General features: G+C 39.3%; 1 protein-coding gene across 2 annotated transcripts in view; it reads left to right on the top strand.

The window, feature by feature from the left end:
• The window catches only part of SLC22A15 (solute carrier family 22 member 15), a 489,469-nt gene that overhangs the window by 416,819 nt on the left and 47,671 nt on the right, over positions 1–24,979 (top strand). Inside the window, exon 11 of one of the 2 annotated variants that reach the window (XM_089687778.1) lies at positions 22,883–23,035. The exons of the other annotated variant lie outside the window; for it this stretch is intronic. Within the exon in view, the coding sequence (XP_089543904.1) occupies positions 22,883–23,035 (153 nt within the window). The remainder of the gene's footprint in view (positions 1–22,882; positions 23,036–24,979) is intronic. 2 annotated transcript variants of the gene reach the window in all.

Here is a 24,979-nt window from a genome sequence, read left to right as displayed (position 1 = left end):
CAGGGTCATGGGTTTAGTAACACTTTAAATGGAAAAATACACTATTTAGGTCTCTTTTAATGTAAACAAAAAAATAAAAAAATATGAATTGAAATAAAAATAGTAACCGTTTTACTTTTAAAGATTCACACCTGTGTGAGAAGTGGGCTGTCAACACACTCTATTGCAAAAACACTGCACCTGACCCTTCTATGGGTAGGCATTACACAGTAGAGCACACCAACACAAGCCAATAACAAACGCAATGCAAAGGTGTGAAGCCATCTTTAGTGACTTGGACATAAACTAACTTTAAGGCCTCATTTACACAGCGGACCATACACTGTCAAGAAGAAGTATATTTCTTCACCCGGAGGTTACCGGTATATGTTTGCAGCCATGGCCAGCAGCCTGTACAAATAAATGACTAGCTGAAAGATGCCATAGCTCAATGTGTGTGTTGTAACCAGTGTCAGATATCCATCCCTGCCCTTGTGTAATCACTTGAATGTTCAGTTACAGGGTGCCATTGATTTGTACAGGCTACAGGAAGCTACTTGTGACTCCTGGTCATAGAAATTAGCTTGTTTCTATCAGTGTGTGGCCTTCTGCGGCTGTGTGAATGAGCATTTAGGAAGGACAGATGCAGACCAAAAATGATTCTGGGTGCTTTTAAAGCTAATCCAAATTAAAATAAAAATTATAGTATGTGTGTGTGTATATGTGTGTGTGTATGTATATATATATATATATATATATATATATATATCTATATACACAGTTGTGTTCAAAATAATAGCAGTCAGACATCACTAACCTGATCAATCACTGTTTTTGGTAGAAATTATATTTCTACATGGCAAATAATTTACTAGCAGGTGTAGTAGAGTAATAGAAATCCAACAGACCCAACAGTCATGACATGCATGCTGCTGATTCTGTGTAATTGAATCACTAATTGAATTGTATTGGTTAAAAATAGCAGTGTGGAGTTCTATTAGTGAGGTCATTCATTCTTTGAAAAGCAGGTGGCAATTATTGCCCTTATTTAAGGAAGGAAGGCAGCAAATGTTGTACATGCTGGTTACAGTGCATTTCTCTCTGAAATTGTGAGGAAAATGAGTCGTTCCAGACATTGTTCAGAAGAACAGCGTACCTTGATTAAAAAGTTGATTGGAGAGGGGAAAACATATAAAGAAGTGCAGAAAATGATAGACTGCTCAGCTAAAATGATCGCAAATGCTTTAAAATGGCAACCACAACCTGAAAGACGTGGAAGAAAGCGAAAAGCTACCATTCGAATGGATAGAAGAATAGCCAAAATGGCAAGGACTCAGCCAACAATCAGCTCCAGGAAGATCAAAGAAGGTCTAAAGTTACCTGTGAGTACTGTTACAATTAGAAGACGCCTATGTGAAGCCAAGCTATCTGCAAGAAGCCCCCGCAAAGTCCCACTGTTGAAAAAAAGACATGTGCTGAAGAGGTTACAATTTGCCAAAGAGCAAATTGACTGGCCTAAAGAGAAATGGCGCAACATTTTGTGGACTGATGAAAGTGAGATTGTTCTTTTTGGGTCTAGTGGCCGGAGACAGTTTGTCAGACAACCCCCAAACACTGAATTCAAGCCACAGTACACTGTGAAGACAGTGAAGCATGGTTGTGCAAGCATCATGATATGGGGATGTTTCTCATACTACGGTGTTGGGCCTATTTATCGCATACCAGGGATCATGGATCAGTTTGAATACATCAGAATACTTGAAGAGGTTATGCTGCCTTATGCTGAAAAGGAAATGCCCTTGAAATGGGTGTTCCAACAAGACAACGACCCCAAACACAGCAGTAAACTTGCAACATCTTGGTTCCAGACCAACAAGATTGACGTTATGGGGTGGCCAGCCCAATCCCCGGATCTTAATCCAATAGAAAACTTGTGGGGTGACATCAAAAATGCAGTTTCTGAGGCAAAACCAAGAAATAGAGAAGAACTGTGGAATGTAGTCCAATCATCCTGGGCTGGAATACCTGTTCACAGGTGCCAGAAGTTGGTTGACTCCATGCAACACAGATGTACAGCAGTTCTCAGAAACAGTGCTTATACAACTAAATATTAAGTGATTCAAAGGAAAGCAAAATCTTCAAACATTTTTCAGTTTATATAGTGAATGTTTGAGTTTGTAAAGAAGAATACAAACACTGCTATTTTTTTGAACAGTCTAATATTCACTTTTCTTCAATTTGTTTAGAGGAACAACACAAATTTGATATATTTTTCTTCATGTTTTGATTTGGAATAGAATGTGTAGTGTTCCCAATGCATTTGTGTGTATGGAAATAAAAGCTATTAGAAGGATTTTGAGCTTTATTCACTTTTTTCAACACACTGCTGTTATTTTGAACACAACTGTATATCTCCCACATTCTTTCAGACAAAAGGAACAGCTTACATTAAAAGATTTAACAACTTCATTACAAACTAAAGATCTGTTTCAATTTGACAGAAATTGAGTGCCGTTACCTATAGAAGCTATTGAGATCAGTTAACAGGCAATACACTATGGATTGCTTGTTACTACTACTGAATGTGCAAAGTTGTTTGTTTTTAACACCTGGCATTTAGCTTATGTGTGATACCCTATAAGTGAATATTCACTGAACTTGGTGCAACAAAAGTTTTAGCTTTTAACCACCTCCCGTCCGGCCCATGTATATAAACAGCCAAACAGTGGCAGTGCAGGGTCGGGTGGCCGTTTATACATCGCCTCCCCGCACCCTGCTTGTGCGCGCTCCCTGGGAGTGCGCAGCACCGCGATCCGGTGCCCACTGTGTCCTCCGGACACAGTGGAACACCGATCATCAGACGGGACCTCTGTGCGAGGTCCCGATCATGTGATCACTGATTGGCCAATCAGTGATCACATGCAGAGTAGTAAGCAAGATGTCACTTGTGTGAAATCTGTGAATGATCACAGAGGGCACATGATACAAGGCTATTCACAACAGCCTTGTATCATGTGACAAGCTGTGACCAATCACAGCTCACACAGTAGTTCTCAATGGCTGCAAGAATGCAGCTAGAGAGAAGGAGAAATTATTGCTTTTACAGCCTTTATGGGTATAAAAGCAATCAGTGTAAAAAAAAAAAAAATCTTCATCACCCCCCCACAAGTAGTACAGTGTCACCATGGTGACACTGTACTGCTAGGGTGACAGTATGTAAAAAAAAAAAAAAAAACAAATAATATAAAAAGATTATAAAAAAATTTTTTTTAAGTTTTTGGTTTTTTTTTTACTAAAAAGATAACGGAATAAATTTTGGCCAAGATTTATGATGAAATACTATTTATTTGCAAAATTTTATAAGAAAAACACTTTTTTTCAAAATGTTTGGACTTTTTCATTTACATAGCAAAAAAAATAAAAATCCCAGTGGTGAATAAATACCACCAAAATAAAGCTTTATCTGTCTCCAAAAAATGCTAAAAAATTCATATGGGTACAGTGTTGCATGACCGCGCAATTGTCATTCAAAGTGTGAAAGCACTGAAAGCTGAAATTTGGCCTGGACAGGAAGGGGTAAAAGTGTCCGGACTGGAAGTGGTTAAAGCACACTGAAAGCTAGTACAGAACTAACCTTGATGCCATCTGTTTTGCAGCCAGTTGCCAGCACACTTTGTTTAAATACCATTTCCTAGTGCAGGATACAGAATTTTTGTAAAAATGATTTTGAAAATGTTCCTTATTTGAGTGTCCAATTTTAAAACTTCTAGGAAAATACAAACAACAAAACATCTCCCCTTGCTTTATATGATTGTGTGTGGTTTTCTTTTTCCTTTTTATTAATTTTTTTTTTTTTTTTGCAAAAAATGTCCAGTGAACAAGGTGGCAGGTTATACTGTAGTTTGTGGCTCATCAAGCAGTGAAAGCCATATATTGCCTGGACCTGCAATGGACATTGTTGTATCGCAGTGTTGCAGACCAGTTGTGGCAATCAATCAATTGACTTGTGTACTACCAGCCCGTTGGGTTTTCCCCAATGATCTGTGCCTTTGGCTATATCTGACAACACTGGTCATTTTATTTTAAAAACAGTAGCACTGTGAGAGTGAATCCCTCCCCACATCCACCTCAAAAGAGTTTAGTCTCCTTTTATTACCTATAGGGTAGGTTTGAACTGTTATATGGATTCAGCTCTAGGGGCAATTTAATTGGTTCTGGTAGGTCTGTGATCTTCTCACTTTGTTGCCGTGAAAAAAGATAACATGAAGGACTTATCAAGATGATCACTGTAGCAGTGATGTTTGAATACATGACTCTAAAACTGTGTTTCCCAACCTTTTTTCAGTCAAGGCACCCTTTGAAATTATGGACAGTCGCGAGGCACCCTTTAAAATTATGGACTATTCTAAAATGGGGTGTCTCAAGACTGTCCATAATTTTAATAGGGCACCCCATTCTAACATGTGAAAAACTATTAATATAATAGTTTTATATAATGCAGTAATATCCACACATGTAGGACACCCAACATTAAAGGTGATTTATTCTTCCAAAGCAAATACACTTTTGCACACTGGTACTGACTAGTATTCCAATGTTTCTCTTCTCCCTCAGTTTTTATCCATCATTGAGCTAATGTGATCCCAGTACTGATGGAGAGGGACAGGGTAGGGTCAAACTAGGATGCTGTGCAGGCAGCTGTCATCCTCCCTATCAACTGAATATGTCATTGGTTGTCAGGACGCCGGCGGCTAGAAGGTCATAATGGTGCACAATGAAAACCCGTGGCTTGTAGACACATTTTAGGCAAATTTTTGACATTTTTCCAAGGCACCCCTGAAGAAACCTCTAGGGACCCCAGGGTGCCTGGCCACCCTGGTTGAGAAAGGCTGCTCTAGCTTACATACATGAAGCACTTTTCTTTGAAGAGTTTGTGTAACCTTTACCAAACAGACGATTTGCAGTGGTAAATGAAGGCAAGTCACAGACAGACCAGAATATGAGCAGTATTATGGGGTTTCTTCACAGTGAGAGCTGTGAAAATGTGGAAGAGACTCCCTCAAGAGTTGGTTCTGGCCAGCTCGGTGGGTTGCTTTAAAATAGTCCTGGATTCTTTCCTAGATACACAGAATATAACTAGATACTAACATTTATAGGTAAAGTTGATCCAGGGAATATCCGTTTACCTCTCGGGGGATCAGGAAGGAATTGTTTTCCCCTGCAGGAGCAAATTGGATGACAGTTTGCTGGGTTTTTTTTGCCTTCCTCTGGATCAACTGTGGGTATAGGATTTGAACTTTTTTTTTTTTAATGGTTGAACTGGATGGACTTTTTCTCTTCTTTCAGCCAGACTAACTATGTAACTATGTTTGGCTAAAACAAGGTCACAAGATTTGCTAGAGATCATAGGCAGGGTGTCAGAACCAAACCAAGAGACAGAGAGAAAACCAAACTCATACAGAAAAATATTTTTAAAATGCCATAGAGCGTACAACCCATAAGACAGAATATGAAAGTTATTTATGGCCTTAATTATCTTACTTCGCTACCCTCCAGATTTACCAACAAGCGAAGAGGTGGAAAAAGGCAGAGTTATATTGGTAGCATAACTATAGCCATACCAGAAAATGAGACTGTTGTATTTCCCACTAAAATCTGCCTACAAGATGGAGTGTGTTTGCAAACCGTTTATAATAAACTGAATAAACAAATTGTGCAGGTGACAGTGAAAAAAGCAATCAGTTTTTGCTCCTTTTTATGCTGACTGTTATATCATATTGGTAACCACATGTTTGTTTCACGCTTGTCAAGCACACAGCTTCTTTTATCACACTTATTCATACAACACTTATTTCTATTTCCTCCAATATTACACAAGTACTTGTACCTTGCTTTCTTGTTGACTTATCATTTGACCTTTTCTTTTCTTAAAAATCTGGGATTGCTCAGTTGACTTTATCAGTGCTTTGTGCTTTCACTCTTACATTTTTTCTGGTTAGCTTTTACAACTTCTCTTCCATTATCGTTTTTACCCTGAAAATGTAGTAAAAATAGTTGATAAAAAGCAGTCCGTTTGATTTGATGTTGACTTTTTTGATTTATTTGATGTTCTCACAGAATAGTATGGGTAGTTGTCTTTAGGATAATAAATAAAGAGCCAGCAGCACAAACCTATTGCCAAGGGGAGCCTTCATTTACATTATACCCATAAAGAGTTCTTTATAAAGTTAGATGTGATCAGCCTAGTTCTAATGATGGTAAGAAAATGTCAATCAAAAAGTATACCTCTTTAAAGCAGCTGTTTTTAAATTAAAAAGATATGATCTTTTTAAAAGTTAAATGAATGTGGCAATACATACATTTTACAGAGCTTCTCCACACTGTGTTCACCACCCTCCCTCCATGTGGCTGACATCCCCTAAATAATGATTATTTTTCTATCAGGCGTACCAAGCTGGCAATCATGCTGTGAGCCCCCTGCTGCTTGGAAACGATTTGATGGGTTTGTAGACCTGTGTATCCTCAGGGCTCCTGTGGCTTCAATGCTTCACTTTAATGGAGCATAGCACTGCACTATTCTACACCTGTATCATTAATTTACAATGGAGGACACTTTTTCTGAGATAATTATTGCTGCAATAATACAGTTCATATAACAAAATACAAAAGCAAGCACATCAAAGAGTACACCATTGCAAAGAAATGAACCAATGTGTAAGGCAAATCATGTTCACCCTGTGTATATTCTATATTGTGCAAAAAGCTGACTATACAGGCATTCTGTATATAGGTGAGCATGTTTAGTCTTACATATTGGCCCATTTGCTAACAATGGTGTACTCTTAGATACACTTCCCTTTGTATTTTGTTATACAGACACTTGCATACCCAGCAGATAATTTTGGAGGAGCAGCTCCCCTGTTTGCAGGACTGAATAACTGAATGGAACTGACAATGAGTGACATCAAAGTTGATGTTCCCTGCTACAAGGACTATTCGGAATTGTTGTGCACTACAGTTCATGGAATATATCTCATCATTCATATAAACATCTTGAAAATAGTTTGGATATAGTACTTATGATGTTCAGAGTTTATCCGGATTTCCATACATACAGTGTACCATATGTTTCTTTCATTTATCACAATTTACATAGACTACATTCGCATTAGGTAAGACTTTTGGCTATGGCACCTTGCTTTAGGAGAAAAAATGGGTCTCTTGTCTTCTGTTTTAGAGGAGAGAGTCTGCCACTTATCTCATTTAGGATGAAGTGACAGGTTATCTTGTTAAACAGGTTTCCTCACACAGTAGCATGATCTTTTATATGCTTAGGAAAGGTCTGATAGTACAGTTATTCAAAGCATTGTTTATTATTGCATGCAAATATTATGCTGGAAAAAGTTTAGTTAAAATCCAATGAAAAAAGAAGCATCTAAGAGGCGCTGGGTCTTTGATGTGAGTTCATATAAAGTAGTGATAGGAAGAAACATTTGAAAAGCTTATTGGCTCAAGTTAGGCTGCTCACAACAGACAGAGCTACCCGCCATAGGTACCCAGTGGGTACCAGAAAAAAGCATGCAGCAATGGATGGAATGCCAGACCAAATAATAGGAGTTCAAATTAATTTATTGGTTTGCACAAAATAACAGCCAATACATTTCTGGGGCCGGAAAACACTCCCCTTTCATTAGGATCTCAGTTGAAATAAAACTTGAATGCACTCAAATTGGAGCTTTCCTAAGTGAAGGTAATTACTGGACTAAGAGAATTACTAGCCAGCAGCAACTGCGTGAGCAACCTTTTGTCCACTCAAGTTTCTTATTTTAACTGAAGCCCTGAATAAGGGGGAGTGTTTCTGTACCCTGAAATGCACTGACCTTTTTTAGTGCAATCCAATATATATTAAAGTGTTACTAAACCCATGACTCTGCATTCACTATATCTGGTCTCCCACAGTACTGAGAACATGGACATGCAATTATTTTAGTAAATATAAACTGCTAAATACCTTTTCTCATGTATATAGCAGTCTTGTGACTTCTATCAGTGTCCAGCCAAGCACATGTTAAAGCTTGTGGGAGGAGTTTTCATTCTGCTGTAGGAGGATGGACAGTGCTCATTGGTCCTGTGCTGATCACATGCACTCTCCCAAGAAAAAAAAAAAATATCTAGCAATACACACCAAATTGAGCATGTGCAGAGTGACTCCACACCATATGTCTTATCAGGAGATAAGAGGGGGACACTGGAAGAAGGGGAGGATCAGAGAAGTCAGGATCAAACAGGGTCTTTCACAATGCAGAGGATTAACCCCTTGGGTTCTACAGTGAGTAGAACAAGCATGCTTTACTGCACATACAGACTGATTTTACTGTTATGGGTTTAGTAACATTTTCATTTGGACTTTTTATCATATGGTCTGGCAGTCTTTCCATTGATGCATGTTTTTCCAGGCGTATTTAAAAAGACAGAGCCTTTGGCAGTGGATGGCAGCAGGAAATTTGACCTGTGATTAGTGTATATGGACAATGTATTACCTAGTAGAGTTTCAGAATGGCTAGCTCGAAGATCAGCCCGAACAGTCACAACTAAACTGAAAGACCCCCAGTAGGATATTGGACAGCAGTAGATACAGCAGTCAAAGATTAAATGTCCCAGAAAAAGTTTTGGGTGGAATTCTTTCCTTTTTTTGGGGGTTAGGAATATTTGTTTTACATTTGGCTTTTGTTATTCTATGAGAGCCTTGCTATGTTACTCTGCTTTATTATTGTGTAGGGTAGCTGACATACCTTCTTACTCTGCTTGGCTCAAATGAAATATAGCAGTGCCTTGCCGTGGCCAGATTAGCATGAAAAGTACTAAGGAATAAATTATGAGCAGATTGTCTCTTAATAACTTGGAAGTAGCCTTGCTTTAGGCAGTCAGGAGACCCTTTCAAAACATAATTACTTCCCAAGATAAATAGCCTGCTTTCCTCGTAATGTTCTTGTAGCTTTACATGTATACAGTTGTATTACAATCAGAGTTTGCCAGTAGAGCATTAAAACATATCTTCACTTTGTATTATTTAAACCTGAAGTAAAAAAACTCTCACCATCCTTCATCGCCAACTGTCTTTGGATAAAAAAAAATCGTACAGGATGATCTACTTATTTCCTAAGAATTAGGATTTAAGTAACCAACATAATCTAATTTCACTGTAGTTCAGTGAAATAGCTATTTAAATTTATATATTTTTGCCAATTAGACCCCCAAGGTCTTTAATAAAGGCTTTGCAGGGAGTTTGCATTATCTAAAGCTAAATTACCTTTTTTACATTTAATCTGACACAGTCTTCTTAAGGTTGTCTAACAGATGCTGGAACCTTATAACTCAGTGTAACAAATGTTTTCATTATGCCGCATGCAGCTAACGTAAGTTCCGTGTATTCATTCAGTGCTTCTCTAATCCTTCTGTTTTTTTTTTTTTCTTAATTAAATCTGGCTTGGTGGCCATTTTAAAGAAGTACAGTCATTCTTATGCTCTATGTGGAAAAATGTCTTATTCATACTTACTTGGGCTATAAAATAAACTATAAATCAGTGATGGGATCCTTTTATTATCAGATTTCCCATTGTTCAGACAGTAGTATATGCATGCTGAAAATCAGGATACAGTACTGTACAGTTTTACTAGATGGCTATATTATTTCCTTAAAGGAGCACTTTACTTTCTCAAAATCAGCCTTTTGTAACCATTTTATCAACGCAAAACCCTTGAAATAGTTTTTTTAGGGTTCTGGAACCCCTTGCCAACAATTACACATCCAGTATATACAGCTTATGGTGCATTAGTGTAAACAGCAAGTTGACCCATAAGACTAAAGAATAAGGAATCTAGCATACTTGACATCCAGAGCTTCTCTATGCAACACAATGATTTGCTATTGGTGGTCAGTAAAATTCTCCTGCAGATTGGTGGTCAGTAGGACATATGTTCCTTACATTAGTGGCCAGTGGGAAGAATACTACTCTCATACAGCTATCTGAAAAGATCATTGGTGTCAGTGGTTACTTGTGTGAGAGGAAACAAATTGCTCATTGCTCAAGGAACCCCTAGCAACCTCTGCAGGAACTCTACAGTTCCATGGATCTTTGGTTGAGAAAGGTGGTTTTAAACAACATAATTGCAACACAAGCCACGTTTTGGTTTAAGATTAAGGTAGAAGGAAAGGCTAAGCAATAAACTTACTTGTTACCTTTCAATGGCCCCTGCACACATTTTAGAATAATTTGCAATGTAAATACCATTTGTTTTAAAGTTTTTCCATGCAGTCATGTGACTGCAAAGCTTTGACTCTGTTCAATGTAGAGCATAGACAACAAGACTAAATTCCATAGAGCTGTGGCATCACCTACTAGCATGCATTGTTCTTAGTGTTGTTGAAGGTGGAGAGAATTCCCGACCAAGAGCCGCACAATAACACATAGGAGCTAGAGCTTTGTGGTCACATGACCACATAGAACAACTTGAAAATAAGGTATTTACATTGTGATTTATGCCAAAATGTATTTTCAGGGAAACGTGAAGCAATGGGGAGAAAACATTTTAAAGTGGGTTTTTGTTTAGCCAACCCTGTTGCTGTAGTTTACCCTGACATATCAGTCTGTAAACAGCTGTGACCTTCCGAAAATGCTTAAAAAGTTTACAAATTGCCATCCATGATCATATAGAGACTTGCAGGAAACTTGAGGTCAACCCCTGCAATAAGATTTCATACTTGCATGAGTGGAGGAATGCTGGGGCTTCTGCTTTTTTTTATTACAGCAATGAGCCTAATCAGGTGGTTATAGTGAGGGAAAGCCCTTCCACTTAGTAATCAGCGTTGGTAAGATCCACATTGATATTTTCAGTGAAGAAGCAGATAAGGTTCTACAATGACATTGCTAAAAGTCCTCGCAATTTATATAGTTCATTTGGAGATAATTTTTGTTTAACCAATGAAGCATTTTATATTGTAACCACTTCCATTCACAATCCTGTATATTAACATTCCCTGGCACGATGCCCTTGCCGAGTATACATTAATATATACAGTCAGGTCCATAAATATTTGGACATCGACACAATTCTAAACTTTTTGGCTCTATACACCACCACAATGGATTTGAAATTAAACGAACAAGATGTGCTTTAACTGCAGACTGTCAGCTTTAATTTGAGGGTATTTACATCCAAATCAGGTGAACGGTGTAGGAATTACAACAGTTTGCATATGTGCCTCCCACTTCTTAAGGGACCAAAAGTAATGGGACAATTGGCTTCTCAGCTGTTCCATGGCCAGGTGTCTGTTATTCCCTCATTATCCCAATTACAATGAGCAGATAAAAGGTCCAGAGTTCATTTCAAGTGTGCTATTTGCATTTGGAATCTGTTGCTGTCAACTCTCAAGATGAGATCCAAAGAGCTGTCACTATCAGTGAAGCAAGCCATCATTAGGCTGAAAAAACAAAACAAACCCATCAGAGAGATAGCAAAAACATTAGGCGTGGCCAAAACAACTGTTTGGAACATTCTTAAAAAGAAGGAACGGACCGGTGAGCTCAGCAACACCAAAAGACCCGGAAGACCACGGAAAACAACTGTGGTGGATGACCAAGATCAACTTGTACCAGAGTGATGGGAAAAGAAGAGTATGGAGAAGCAAAGGAACTGCTCATGATCCTAAGCATACCACCTCATCAGTGAAGCATGGTGGTGGTAGTGTCATGGCGTGGGCATGTATGGCTGCCAATGGAACTGGTTCTCTTGTATTTATTGATGATGTGACTGCTGACAAAAGCAGCAGGATGAATTCTGAAGTGTTTCGGGAATATTATCTGCTCATATTCAGCCAAATGCTTCAGAACTCATTGGACGCCGCTTCACAGTGCAGATGGACAATGACCCAAAGCATACTGCAAAAGCAACCAAAGAGTTTTTTAAGGGAAAGAAGTGGAATGTTTTGCAATGGCCAAGTCAATCACCTGACCTGAATCCGATTGAGCATGCATTTCACTTGCTGAAGACAAAACTGAAGGGAAAATGCCCCAAGAACAAGCAGGAACTGAAGACAGTTGCAGTAGAGGCCTGGCAGAGCATCACCAGGGATGAAACCCAGCGTCTGGTGATGTCTATGCGTTCCAGACTTCAGGCTGTAATTGACTGCAAAGGATTTGCAACCAAGTATTAAAAAGTGAAAGTTTGATTTATGATTATTATTCTGTCCCATTACCTTTGGTCCCCTAAGAAGTGGGAGGCACATATGCAAACTGTTGTAATTCCTACACCGTTCACCTGATTTGGATGTAAATACCCTCAAATTAAAGCTGACAGTCTGCAGTTAAAGCACATCTTGTTCGTTTCATTTCAAATCCATTGTGGTGGTGTATAGAGCCAAAAATGTTAGAATTGTGTTGATGTCCCAATATTTATGGACCTGACTGTAGTTTCCTGTTTGAGAACCAAGAGGCAACACTTTGGGGATGATTTACTAAAATCGGAATGTGGAAAATCTGATGCAGCTGTGCATGGTGACCAGTCCGCTTCTAACTTTAGTTTGTTCAATTGAGCTTTGACAATAAAACCTGGATTGGTTTCTATGCAGAGCTGCACCAGATTTTGCTCTTTCTATTTTTAGAAAATCAACTCCTTTCTGTTGGCAGCCAGGGTTCGCACCAATGATCTAGAACCAGTCAGAGTGATCCCTAATCATGTGATCAGTATGTCAGCTCAGACATAGTGATCTCATGGAGACTGAAGGCACCAATTACAAAAATGAAACACTTCCACCTGCAAATGAGCACTTCCATTTTCAGACTGCAGTTGTATTTATTTAATAGTTCAACTGTCAGATACAGTTACACTATTAGGCCTTGTACATGTGGGGTATACTAAAGCGTATGCCCATGGAGGGCCAGGTTTACCCACACTGGGATGCACAGTTGTTCCATGCATTCCTGTGCAGGCAGTCCCATTGATGACACAGATGCTGCTCCCAATCTGATATTTGTGCTGGTGTACAACCCCGAACACACACTGTCTGTTATATAGTAAAGTTGTATATAAAAAATAAAAGTACAGAAAGGTATAAATACAATTTAGATATGCAAATTATAGTTGGGTCCATATATTTTTGGACACAGGCACAATTTGTGATTTTTCAGGTATTTACCAAAACATATTCAAGCTATAGTTATATAATGGATATGGGCTGAAAGTGCACACTCTCAGGTTTAATTGGAGGGTAAGTACATCCAAATCAGAGGAAGAGTTTAGGAATTACAGCTCTTAAGACTAGCCATCCCCCCTTTTTCAAGGGACCAAAAGTAATTGGACAGTTTAATCAAAAGCTGTTTCATGGCCAGGTGTGGGCTACTCCATCATTATTTCTTCATCAATTAAGCAGGTAAAAGGTCTGGAGTTGATTCTAAGTGGTATTTGCATTTGGAATCTATTGCTGTGAACTTACATCATGCATTCAAAGGAGCTGTCCATGCTAGTGAAACAGGCCATTGTAAGGCTTCAAAACAAATTCATCAGAGAGATAGCAGCAACATTAGGAGTGGCCAAATCAACAGTATGGTACATTCTGAGGAAAGAAGAATGCACTAGTGAGCTCAGCAACATAAAAAGGCATGGACGTCCACGTAAGACAACAGTGGTGGATGATCGCAGGATCCTCTGTATGGTAAAGAAAAACCCATTCACAACATCCAAACAAGTAAGGGATACTCTCCAGGAGGTGGGCGTATCATTGTCAAAGTCTACAATCAAGAGAAGATTTTACAAGAGCAAATACAGAGGGTTCACCACAAGGTGCAAACCATTCATAAGCCTGAAGAATAGAAAATCCAGATTATACTTTGCCAAAAAATATCTTAAAAAGCCGGACCAGTTCTGGAAAAGCATTCTTTGGACGGATGAAAGATTAATCTGTACCAGAATGATGGGAAGAAAAAAGTGTGGAAAAGACTTGGAACAACTCATGATCCAAAGCCCACAACATCATCTGTAAACCATGGTGGAGGCAGTGTGATGGCATAGGCATGCATGGCTTCCAGTGGCACTGGTTCATTGGTGTTTATTGATGATGTGACAAGACAGAAGCAACCAGATGAATTCTGCAGTGTTTAGAGATATACTGTCAGCCCAGATTCAGTCAAATGCAGCAAAATTGATTGTATGGAGCTTCACAGTACAGATAGACAATGATCCAAAACACACTGCAAAAGCAACCCAGGAGCTTTTGAAGGAAAAGAAGTGGAATATTCTGCAATGGCCAAGTTAATCACCTGATGTCAACACTGTTGAGCATGCATTTCACTTGCTGAAGGCAAAACTAAAGGCAGAAAGACCTAGAAACTAAGAACAACTGAAGACAGCTGCAGTTAGAGCCTGGCAAAGCATCAGAAAGGAGTCTTTGGTAATGTCCATGGGTTCCAGACTTCAGGCAGTCATTGCCAGTATAGGATTCTCAACAAAATATTAAAAAATAACATGTTATTTATGATTAGATTCAACTGTCCAATTACTGTATACATAGAGTTATTGTTATACTGCTATCAAACTCAAAACCAAAAATATAATATCTTGCAGCTTACCAATTATTAGGTATAGTGGCTGCATTAGTTTTCTTGTTTTAGGCTTTCCTTTTTACCTGGTGATCTGGAGAGTAACACACCTCCTATATTAGAGTGCTTATACTCCGGATAGAGGAGCAACAGAGACAGCAGCATTGTCAATCTGGGGGGAGTGTTAGATGCACTATTAGGTTTAATTGCACTACAAAATTGAAAATGCCAGATAACACTTTTTAAGCAGTTGTAGCAACACTGTGTTCCTTTAGGGATAAAGGTTTACATAAATAAACGCTGATTGTTGTAACCACCATGACAGTGGTAAATAGTTTGTGTCAATCCTTACTTACTGTCAGGATCAGCAGGTAAATATAGAAGAAAGAGAGCCTGAAAAAAGAAAACGAATGCAACAACCACATCTAAAAATGAGTAAACTGTAATATAATGAATGTTTGCCATTGGGTTTAATACTGCTTTAAGTTAACAGACACATGCTGATGCTGCTACATTTGGTATGTAGGCATGAATGATCTCTGGTCATGAAATGGTTAATATTTCCCCACAAAACAAGAAACACACTTATGCAGACATTTGTTGCAATGAAAGATCGATAAAGCAAAGTGTCAGAGAGAGTATGGCTACATTTGTAGTAGCGATCCTGCTTAATATGATGTTATAATGTTCCTGTAATAGGATGCAATATAACTGTTGAAGGATGTATTGCCAATAAATGTAATATTCTAATGGTGCTTCCATGGTATGTAAAATCATAATGGTTCCTTCACAAAAGCACACAGCAAATCCAGTAGTATATCAAATAAAATCATCCTCTTTAGCTCGTTAAAACCATATAACAGCCTCTCAGACAGACATAAACTGTTTCCATGCATGTGTTAGACATGGAGAAAGGCTTATGCTGAAACTCTTCTGCCTGAAAATGGCTTATTTTGCTTTAATGAGCTGAATGAAATGAATTTTATTTGATATAATGGGGGATTTCTCATGTGCTGCTGTTTTGAAGGAATCTCTCCGCTGGCCAAGGACTGTTTTGACTTCTTGCACCAGATAATATGCGTTGTATATAGTCATTTTATTGCAATAATGTCGAGTGATTAAGCTGTTATTTTGCTGCTGTAGGATATAGTATTCAAATGGTGCGTCCACTGGATATAGGAATGAAATACAGCTGCAATAATGGTGGTGCCTGGGGATGTAGTATTAAAATGGCTCAGCCAAGCGGTGTATTAATATCATGGGAAAGTCATATTATAATGGTACTGATGGGGGGCCATGCTGAAAAAGTATACAGTACCTGAATGTAGCTGCAGGCTTAAAGCAGTTTTACACATCAAAGCAAACATTTAATATATTGCAGCTTACCAATTCTTAGATGTGATGCCTACATTTGTTTTCATTTTTAGGCTTTCATTTTTCTATCTTCATCTGATCCAGGCAGCAAGTCTGTTGTTTTTCAAAAGCACACGCTTTCCAGCAGAATGTATCAATTTACATGGATGAGACAAACCATATATCACTGGCAGGAGTGGTTAAAATTATCAGCTTTTATTAATTCATGTTGCAAAACCTTTATCCCAACAGTTCAAAAACAGTTTGCTGTAGCTGATTATAAAGTGTGAGCTGGAGTTTGACTTCAATTAATTAGTGTATTTAAATCTAATAATACATTTAACATTAAAATGCGTAAAAAGATCTGCGCTAGTTCAGAAAACTTGATGTGACTAAGCAGCTTGTACAAAATCCCAATACAGAGATTTATCAAACTGAATTGTAAAACAGTAGCGCACACCCAGCTATTACCTTATCAAACTGAAAACACCACATATTAAGTCAAACATTGAGTGAATAGATCCACAAATAATGTACAGTTGCAAGAAACGGAGGAAGCCATTGCTGTCCAAAAAGAATATTGCAGCACATTTGAAGTTTGCAAAAGAGCACCTGGATGTTCCACAGCACTACTGGCAAAATATACTGTGGACAGATGAAACCAAGATTGAGTTGTTTGGGAAGAACACACAACACTATGTGTGGAGAAAAAAAGGCACAGCACACCAACATCAAAACCTCATCCCCACTGTAAAACATGGCGGAGGGAGCATCATGGTTTGGGGCTGCTTTGCTGCCTCAGGGCCTGGACGGATTGTTGTCATTGATGGGAAAATGAATTCCAGAGTTTATCAAGACATTTTGCAGGAAAACATACGACCATCTGTCCGCCAACTGAAGCTCCACAGAGGATGGGTGATGCAACAGGACAATGACCCAAAGCAGACAAGTAATTCAACAAAACAATGGCTGCAACAGCACAGAATACGCCTTCTGGAGTGGCCCAGTCAGAGTCCTGACCTCAACCCGATTGAAATGCTGTGACATGACCTTAAGAGAGCGATTCACACCAGACATCCCAAGAATATTGCTACACTGAAACAGTTTTGTGAAGAGGAGTGGTCCAAAATTACTCCAGATCGTTGTGCAGGTCTGATCTGCAACTACAGGAAACGTTTGGTTGAGGTTATTGCTGCCAAAGGAGAGTCAACCAGTATTAAGTCCAAAGGTTCACATACTTTTTCCTCCCTGCACTGTGAATGTTTATATGTTATGTGCAATTAACCACTTGAGCTCCAGAGGATTTACCCCCCTTAATGACCAGGCCTCTTTTTGCTACTCGGCGCTGCACTAATTCAACTGATAATTGCGCGGTCATGCAATGCTGCACCCAAACAAAATTTACGTCCTTTTTTTCACACAAATAGAGCTTTCTTTTGGTGGTATTTGATCACCTGTGCGCTTTTTATTTTTCACGCTATAAACAAAAAAAGATCAAAAATTTTGAAGAAAAACAATATTTTTTACTTTCAGCTATAAAAAATATACAGTAAACTCAAAGTTAGTTATAAATTTAGGCCAAAATGTATTCTGCTCCATGTTTTTGGTAAAAAAAATCCCAATAAGTGTATATTGATTGCTTTGTGTAGAAATTATAACGTCTACAAACTATGGTATAGATACTGCAATTTACGCCATTTTTCTGCTATACAGCGCTGCGCTAGTTTAACGGACAATTGCGCAGTCATGCAATACGGTACATAAATGAAATTTACATCCTTTTTTTCCCCACAAATTCAGCTTTCTTTCGGTGGTATTTGATCGCCTGTGCGGTTTTTATTTTCTGCGCTATAAAAAAAAAGGCTGACAATTTTGAGGAAAAAAAAACAATATTTTGGACTTTTTGCTATAAAACATGTCCAGTAAAAAAAAAATGCAAAAATCAAATTTAGTCATAAATTTCTGCCAAAATGCATTCTGCGACATGTCTTTGCTAAAAAAAAACCCAATACGTGTAAATTAATTGGTTTACGTGAAAGTTATAGCGTTTACAAATGGCGGGAAAGATACTGGAATTTTTCATTTTTATTTATACTAATAATGGCGCCGATCAGCGACATGGTGGCAATCAGCGACATATGACGGCGACCAGCGACTTATGGCGGGACTGCGGGACTGAGGCGGACATTTTGACACTGGGGGGGAGCTGACTTGGGGTCACTGACATCCCCAGTGACACCAATACAGTGATCAGTGAAAAAAAACCACTGAAACTGTATTAATGTCACTGGGGAGGAAGGGGTTAACATTTTTAGTGTTCACTGTGTGAGGGGAGTGTTTTACTAAGGGGGCTGGGGTGTGTGCTGGACGGGGGAGGGAGGGGGGAGCTGATCGAGGGAGAGAAACTGTATTCTCCCTCTGCAGCTTGGCGGCGAACTGTCACAGAGCAGGCTGTGTGTAAACAATGCAGCCCTGCTCTGTTTCAGTGTTTACCGCTCATCGCGGGAAAACGGCCGGTAAAAACCGGCCGTGACCCGGCGGCGGGGACCCGCTGCTGACACCCGTGGGACAGGTAGGGCAGGCGCGTGCCTCGCGCGCGCCCCCTGCCTGTTTTGTAGGCACACGTTTTAAAACGTGCTTTTGCCTACGAGCGCCGCCCTGCCACCGTTTATATGCGGTGGCTGGGCGGCATGTGGTTAAACCATGGCAACATCTAATGTTTGTGTAGTATTATGTTCAGCAGACTGTGTTCTTCTATTGTTGTGACTTCGATGACGTTCAGAGCACATGTTATGCCCAATTCATGCAAAACTCCACGTAATCCCAAGGGGTTCACATACTTTTTCTTGCAACTGTAAATTATTGATACAATAATTAATCCAACAAATGATTCAACAAATCAAAATACAAAAAGTCCATGAAGAAAAGTCCCATCTCCAAGTGAAAATCTTTAACAGTGTAGATCCATGGTCAATATCTGTCAAATCACAGTGACATATTTTGATGTATAATACATTTATCAAAATCCCCCCCCACCCCCGACTGACAATGCTGCTCTCTGCTGTGCCCCCTATGCTCATTCATCCAGAGTCTCACTAATACAGGAGATGTGTTACTGACCAGATCACCAGGAAAACAGAGGGGAAAAGCGAAAGAACAGAAATCTGGTGAAGCTGCCACATCTAATGATTAGCAATCTGTAAAATATCATATTTTTGGTTTAATACCGCTTTATTTCATTACCGGGTTCTTTCACCCTCTTCCTGCCCAGGGCAATTTTCAGCTTTCAGTATTTTCACATTTTGAATGACAATTGCGAGGTCATGCAACACTGTACCCAAACTAAATTTTTATTATTTTCTTCACAAAAATAGAGCATTGTTTTTTTTAAAAAAATTTAAAAAACTTGTTTTTTTTAAAAAAAAATTTTTGCTAAATAAATGAAAAAAAGACAGAAAATCAAAAGTATTTTTCTTTGTGTTCTAAGAATTTAGCCCAAAATGTATTCTGCTACATTTATTTGGTAAATATAACCCAAATCAGTGTATATTATTTAGTCTGTAGGAAAGTTATAGAGTCCACAAACTATGATATATACAGTGCGCAGCATAAATGAGTACACCCCTTTTGAAAATCAATATCTCAATGAACACAAGAACAACTTCCAAAATTTTGACAAAACTTTTTATAAAACCTTTGTTTAGCTCATTAATATAATGTAATAATATAACTTAGATTACAAAATCTTCACTTTTACTCAAATTATGTGATGTAAATATGAATACACCCCACAACAAAAGCTCCTCCATCTAGTATTTTATATGACCTCCATGATTTGTAAGGATAGCACCGAGTCTTCTAGGCATGGAATGAACAAGTTGGCGACATATTGCTGCATCAATCTTTTTCCATTCTTCAAGAATGACCTTTTTTAGAGCCTGGATGCAGAGTGATGCTCAACTTGTCTCTTCAGAATTCCCCATAAGTGTCGATTGGGTTCCTATCAGGAGACATACTTGACCACGGAATCACTTTCATCCTGTTCTTCTTCAGAAATGCAACAATGGCCTTAGATGTGTGTTTTGGATCATTGTCATGTTGGAAAAGTGCACCATGACTAAGGGCACCAAGTGATGGTAGCATCTCCTTCAATATAGAGCAGTACATCTGTGAATTCATAATACCATCAATGAAATGCAGCCCCACAGAAGAACACTGCCACCACCATGTTTCACTGTAGGCACCATGCATTTTTCTTTGTACTCCTCACCTTTGTGACGCCATACAGTTCTGAAGCCATCCATTCTAAAAAAAAAATTATCTTGGTCTCATCATTCCAGAGTACAGAGTCCCAGTAGTCATCTTCTTTTTCAGCATGGGCCCTGGCAAATCCTAGGCGGGCTTTTTTGTGCATGGGCTTTAGGAGAGGCTTCCTTTGGTGATGACACCTACCCATGCCATCCTCTGCATCCACTGGTTTTACTGTGGTTTAATCCAGACCCAGAAAAAACCATGCTGTAAAAGAAGTGTTGGATTGCCTTATCTCTTCATTTGCTTTGAGTCATTAATTCAGCCACATTGAAGTTTTAGCATTAGCATGTCAGCCAGGAAACTAGCATTTTCAAGAGTTCAACAATGGCCCTCTAGATCATTAATGGGAGGTATACTTTAAAAATACAAACTATGGCCATTTGGTAGTTTTAGATAAAGTACTACAAGAGGGCTAGGTGATCTTTATCCACTTAACTACTTCCCTCTCATCCCTCCGAGAGGATGTCATATGACGTCCTTCCCGAATCAGCCTTGCATGTGCCCACAGGGCCACGGTGTGGTGAGATCTGTCACCAGCTGTGTTCATCGGACACGGCCGATGACAGATCTGTGTAATGGCCCCGTTGCCAGTACCATGTGATTTGCTGTGACCAATCACAGCAGGCCACATGACAGTTGTATACAATGGATGGCTTCCTTTCATGCCATTCATTGTATACAAGTGTGTCTAGCTGCGAATGGTCACAATGATCACATTTACAGGCTGGGCCAATCTCCAGTTTGTAAATGTTGAACACAGATCTTAAAGTGATACTAAAGTTTTGTTTTAAAGAAAAAAATATTAAACGTCATACTAACCTGCTCTGTGCAGTGGTTTTGCACTGAGCAGCCCAGATCCTCCTCTTCTCGGGTTCCCTGCTGGTGCTCCTGGCCCCTCCCTCCTGTTGGGTGCCTTCGCAGAAAGCAGCTTGCTATGGGGGCACCCGAGCAGGCGCCCTCCCGTGCCGCAGCTCTGCATGTGCATTCACACACAGAGCCGCGGCTCTGTCCTGCCCCCCCCTCTCCTTATTGGCTCATTGGCAGCTGTATCAGCCAATTAGGAGTGAGAGTCCCCAGAGAACTGAGGCTCTCGTGGACATTGTTGGATCAAGAGGGGGCTCAGGTAAGTATTGGGGGGCTGGGGACAGCTGCTACACACAGGTTTTTTACCTTCATGCATAGAATGCATGAAGGTAAAAAACCTTGAGCCTTTACAACCACTTTAATAGGAGTGCTGGCATGCACTTTAAACAAGCTGCTAGCAGTCTTCAACACTACTTGAAGCTTATTGAAAGCCTGTCAAGGCCTACTAGCAGCTTGTTTAAAGTGACAATCAGCACTTCTATTAATATCCGTGTATAACATTTTCCAAACAGGATCTGAAGGGCACTTTAAAAGATTAGAGAGAGCTGCTCAGAGCTTGCCGAAATCTTTGCAAAAGCATGCTGAAAATTTCATAAAAACTTTATGTTCACACTGCGCCTATGCAAGCTGAAGCCTGTGTGAAACAGACCTTACTATATTAAAATAAAAACTTTAATTTGTATTCACCAAATATTCATGCAGCTTTCACCCAACGGTCAGTCATTTGTTTAAATTTGGGCGAATCATGTGTGAAAATATTGATTGACAGACTCTTATACAGTATGTCAATCTTAGCAGTTAACATGTGTCCTAAAACGTATTCATTGTAGTAAATAATAAAATAAGTCTTTATAAAATTTTAATAAAGATATTATTAGACATAATAGATACATAATAGATACAGTATGGACATGGCTGCAATCTGCTTTTCCTTAGACAAGCGAGGCAGTGTGAGAGTTGTATCTTTTAGGCCATGGCCAATTTAGATTCATTTTGATCTCATTAATAGTGGTACTTTCCAGTCTAATTGGTTTGAGAAATAACCTGATTGATGTATTCATAATGTATGAGAAGACTGCTGCACAACTTCATTACAAAGGAATGTTTTCAGTCTGTGCTTTGTAAACTCTGCACAGCATGCCAATCGTTGTGGGTAAGTGTGGCATTTATTCCCATCAGTATTTGTTGTACATGATTTGGCTCTTCAAAAGGGCAATGGTAATGAGCAGGGGACATGCATAATGAGATTCTGCTACAGACTCTCACGCCCACACTCTGCAAATGCAACAAGCATATGGACTGCTTCAATTTGACAGCCCATATAAAGATCACATTGGTTAATCAACCATTTTTTGATATCCAACATGGAATGTAGGAGGCACAGGTTACCTCTATTGTTTTGTAGCCTAGGCAACTGAAAGAAAGGGAAAAAAATGGCAGTTTTGTAATAAAAAAAAAGGTATTAGAAAGTGATGACCAGAAGTAGAACACTTCTACATTAAACCAGCAGCAACAGTGGGAGAACCCGCACACTTGGCCAGCAGAGTTGATCTAGCGAAGACGCACGGAGTAACAGCTGGAAGAAACATATTACAGTATGTTCTTGTATATTGTAATGTTATTGTAGTTACATTTTGCCATTTCTCACTGGTTCTCAGTTTCTAACGTTTTGGGTTTGTGATAGCTCTGTGGGTGCCCTACTTGGTTAATGAAAGCAAACCTTTGTACCGGTATGCATGGTATCATTTGAGTTCCATTTCTTTCTGCATTTTCCATTCCAGAAATCCCTTAATCCATCAATGCCATTCATGGCATTTGGAATCAGCGGCATATCAGCAGGATTCCTGAGTCTGTTACTGCCAGAAACACTTAATAAGCCAATTGCAGAGTGCATTGAAGACCTACAGCCTCATGCATACCAATTGTTAAACAAGGTAAGACATCAACGGATAGAAAGAATGGTACATTATCACGACAGCTTGACATGTAGCTGGTGTCATTTCAGTACTTCTCCCATACAGCCTGCTGTGTCTACATCTCTAACAACGCTGGCTCCCTAGTTTAAATTCACAGCTCCAACTGACGTAGTTTTATTGTTTCCGGTGCAATATTCCTGAAATGGATTACTATGCCTAAGAGAATTTTGTGCTTAAATGCCTTATTTTAAAAAGCGAATAAACGTTCAGAACTACTATTATTTTCACATTTTTTTTTCCAAAAATAGTTTTATTGAAAGATTTAAGGCATATTAATACAAGTACAGATACAGGTTACAGTCCGAACATAGACACAGTATGAAAACATCCCGTTTCGCAGACGGGATAAAGGTTTGGGCTGTCTTTCAGACCATTGCGAATTATATATGTTTAACCAAGGGTGTAAATCAAACCGGCATAAACATGGCTTGTTGTAGACAAATCCTTATGGTGGCACTATTGACCAATTCTCTTGTAAGCCCGTGTGATTGATAAATGTGAAGTAATGAGATACAATATAACAGGATGGTAAGTGCACTAGAAAATTGTGTGCTTATTTCGAGGGAGTGGGGTCTATGTAGATCTAATCAAACCTGTATGATAGTTTACATTCTAGAGTCCATTGAAGACATATAGGTGAAGATATAATACCAAAGATGTGAGGTAGAGGGAAGTCAAAGAGATGAATAGAGAGAAATAGAGATGCAGGATGAGGGAAAGAGGAGAATGAAAAGTCATGGGAGGGACGGGGGAAAGAAAAAAGGAAAAAAAGGGGGGGGAGTAATGGGGGGGGGGAGGTATGGAGGGGAGGGGATAAGGGAGGGGGTACCTGCAACTAAATTGAGTTGTGTCGTTTTATACTAGTCAGAATGGTAGCCAGAGAGCTTATGTGTTAATGTATGTGAGATTATGTAATAAGCTAATATGTGGGTCAGTAACCTGGATAGATAGGTTATGATGTTTAGTCTCAGTCAGACTGAGTATGCTTCATATGCACCAAGGAAGGAAAGGGTTACTTGTGACGTACCGTTGTGTATAACTGTTTATTTGGGGGGTGTAGGAAAGTCATGCAGCAGTAGGTGATAAGTGGTGGTGGTTTTGAAATGACTCCAACAAGCCCACGTCTTCCTGAATCTCTCGGGGTGGTCTTTCGCTACAGAGATGAGTTCCTCCATTTCCTCAATTTTGTTGATCCTAGCAAACCATTCTCGAATTGAAGGAACATGTGTTGAGCGCCAGTGAACTGGAATACATTGTTTTGCCGCGTTTACCATATGCATGGCAAGTGATTTACAGTATGTCTTAAATGGGAGTGGAGAATGGTGGAGTAGGAATTGTGGATAGGTCTAGGGAGTACATAGTTACTTGCGTGATTATGGACTGTATTTTCCCCCATAATGGTTGCAGCAGTGGGCAGTCCCACCATGCATGTAATAGTGTACCCATCGCTTGGTGACATCTCCAGCACGAGTCTGAAATGTTAGGGTCGAATTTGTGGAGCAGGGACGGAACTCTGTACCATCTAGAGTACAGTTTATAATTATTTTCTTGGGTTGAGACACATACGGAACCTTTGTGTATATGGTCATAGTTATTATCCCATTCCTCTGGGGTTAGTTGGAGTTGTAACTCAGAGCTCCAGGCCGTGCAAGCTTTCCTAGACGTAATGTCAATAGTGCTCTCAAGGCATTTGTATAGTTTGGATATGACGTGTCTCTGGGGGGAGTCAGTTGAGCAGAGTTTTTCAAATGGGGTGAGGGGTCTAGTGTATTCTTTTAGGTGTGATGAGCTATGTATAAAGTGATGGAGCTGTCTATACATCCACGGCGTCAGGGTTAGAGATGGCCATTTGTTCAAAAGGCGATCTGTGAGTAAAAAGGCACCATCTTTGAAAAGATGGTG

This window comes from Staurois parvus, unplaced genomic scaffold, assembly GCF_062004578.1.
Source record: "Staurois parvus isolate SC_StPar_1 unplaced genomic scaffold, SC_StPar_1.0 ptg000437l, whole genome shotgun sequence".
Taxonomy (NCBI): Eukaryota; Metazoa; Chordata; class Amphibia; order Anura; family Ranidae; genus Staurois; species Staurois parvus.
Note: the sequence above shows the minus strand (reverse complement) of the source record. Positions and strands in the feature narration are given on the sequence as shown.